Source organism: Arachis ipaensis, chromosome B02 (assembly GCF_000816755.2).
Source record: "Arachis ipaensis cultivar K30076 chromosome B02, Araip1.1, whole genome shotgun sequence".
Taxonomy (NCBI): Eukaryota; Viridiplantae; Streptophyta; class Magnoliopsida; order Fabales; family Fabaceae; genus Arachis; species Arachis ipaensis.
In genome coordinates, this window is record NC_029786.2 from 107993111 (window position 1) to 107995680 (window position 2570).

At 26.0% G+C, this 2570-nt stretch overlaps 1 protein-coding gene across 1 annotated transcript in view; it reads right to left on the minus strand.

Moving 5' to 3' along the window:
* The window catches only part of LOC107628063 (probable glycosyltransferase At5g03795), a 5152-nt gene extending 3591 nt beyond the window's left edge, over positions 1-1561 (minus strand). The window contains exons 1-3 of the mRNA XM_021116732.1: positions 1156-1561; positions 399-406; positions 202-343 (exon numbers count right to left, since the gene is read on the minus strand). Of these exons, the coding sequence (XP_020972391.1) occupies positions 202-335 (134 nt within the window). The 5' untranslated portion in view covers positions 336-343; positions 399-406; positions 1156-1561. The remainder of the gene's footprint in view (positions 1-201; positions 344-398; positions 407-1155) is intronic.

Consider the following 2570-nt stretch of genomic DNA (forward strand, 5'->3'; position numbering starts at 1 on the left):
ATGATTTGGTGACTAATTTTTATCATTATAAATAATAGTTAAACTTTAGCATGAGATAGGAAATATCTATGTATTATACATGCTTAAAATTAACCTTAAAGTATATTTTAATTAAATTAAACTATTCTTATTTCTCATCCCAATAATAGTTATAACTCTAAGAAAATTTGATACATAAGAAAATAATGGATTATTAGGTACCTCTGAAATGCCTTAGCATTCCAATACATTGGACCTACTGGAACATAATCTGGATCTTGAGTTTGATTCCAATTTCTAGCTTCTCTAATGGCAGCTCTGGCTTGAATCAGACCAGCTTCTATTCTATCTAACATGCTGAACTCTTTTTTGGGAGGAACAACATGTGATTCATTCAAAGGAGGAAGAGGCACATAATAAGATTCATTCACTTGCCAAGGTTTTGATGAGATGTTGAGATCAACTTCATTTTTGTTTAACTGTTCAAATTAAAAGATGCTGCTGTTAGAATATAATTATGATCAATTAGTATTATTTAGTATATCTGAATATTTATTATTACGATTCTCTTAGTACATATAAATATCCTTTTATATTGTATCATTCTAAATAACTTGAACAGACAATTTGATCACACTCAATAATACATAAATTCTTTCTTCCAGTTTAATCTCTTGTTTCTAACCGCTGCTATTAGTTAAGACTTTTTAATTACTTTATCAGTTATTAATATACTTGTTAATTTACTACCTCTGGTTACAAACTAATTGTTATATTTATTAATAATTAATTATGTTAGATACATGTTTTTAAACATTATCCTTTTGATAAAACTTCTTTCTTCTTTATTATCTCTTTTTTTTCATTATTCTCTCCAATCCCCTGCCTCTTTAATAATATGGACATAGTAAGCAAAATATAATTAATTTTTTGTTTACATTTTATTTATAGAATAATTATTTGTGAAAGAAAACAACTTTCAAATAGAAAAAATAGAAAAAAATATTACTTTTGATTGGAGGTAATAAACTAATAATACCATTTTAAGTTTCTACTTTCTACCTCTCTAGTAATTAATTCTACTCTATGTTAATTGACTAAGAGAACTTAATCAAACTTCATAAAATTAATTAAGAATAATTGAAATCAGCAAAGGAAATTAAAAAAAAAAATAAATAATTGTCAAGGGAAAAAGAATATACCTTAGAGATAGCCATAGTTTTGTTCTTCTCCTCCTTATTAGTAAGCATAACATCTTCACTTCCACCATTATTGTTTGAAAATAATGAAGAAGATGAATTATTATTATTAGAAGAGGAAGAAAATTTGTGTTTTCCATTTAAGACCAAGGTGGTGGAAACACTTGGACCAGGGAAAAATAAAGCAAGAACCATAACAATTACAAGAGGAACCATGAACAACAATAACTTCATGGATGTTGATGATGATGATGATGATGATGAATTTGCCATTGATAGATGAATTTCAAAATTAAACCCTTTAATTTAGTTTGAGAATTTTTGCCATCATGGACACAAATATAGCTAGAGCTTTCTCTTCTCTTTCTTTTTTCTTTTTTCTTTATATGTTAATTTGTCTTGAGTTATAAATATATGTAGCTGAATTTTGCTATGTGTATATCTTTTATAATAAATACTATTTTGATATTATTATTTTTTAAAAATTAAACATGTTTTTTTATTTTGTTAATTAAAGATTTAATTACTCTGTTAGTTCTTATAGTTTCGCGAAATTTTTAATTAGGATCCTGTACTTTTTTCCTTTTAATTCAGTTCTTGTACTAATTTTTTTTTAATTGGGTTCCTACATTTTTCTTTCTTTTTATTTGGGTCCCTGCACCAAATTTTTTTTAGTTGGATCCCTATAAAATTAAGGCAATTACTGCTAAAAGAGAACTAATTGAAAAAAAAAATTAGTGCAGAGACCCAATTAAAAAAAAAAGTATAGGGACCTAATTAAAAATTTTGCGAAACTATAAGGATTAATAGAGTAATTAAATCTTAATTAAAAAATAATTTAATATAATTAATTACTAACAATTGTATTTTTATATTGATATAAAAATTATTTGGTGTATAAATAATATTTTTATATATGATTTTGTGGTTTTATCTCTTCTTTGTCCACATTAATTAAGCCATAACGCAATAGAAAGAGAGTGATAGAGAAACAAAGGATCCAAACAAAGAAAGAGGGCACATAATGTGTTAAAACAACATTGGACTTTCAATTAATGGCTGAAATTTATTTCATCAACATCGTATATATAGAGAGAGGATAGACATGCAAGAATATGTATATTGGATTCGCCATGCAATTTTCTAGATTTCCTTTTATACCCTTCTGTATGTTTGTCCCATTATCCTTCTTTTTTTTATCTTTTTTTATTGTGAATGTATGTAATCAAGTGATCTTCGATTCCTTTTGGGTTTTGACAAAAATTCCTAATTGCCAATGGTCCAATACATGTGTCGTTTGCGAAAGTTGTTTAACTCCTTCATGTCGTTTGGAAGGCTTGGATTTTATGCATATGTTTATTATTGATAAATAGTTTTTTTTTTTTTTTTTTT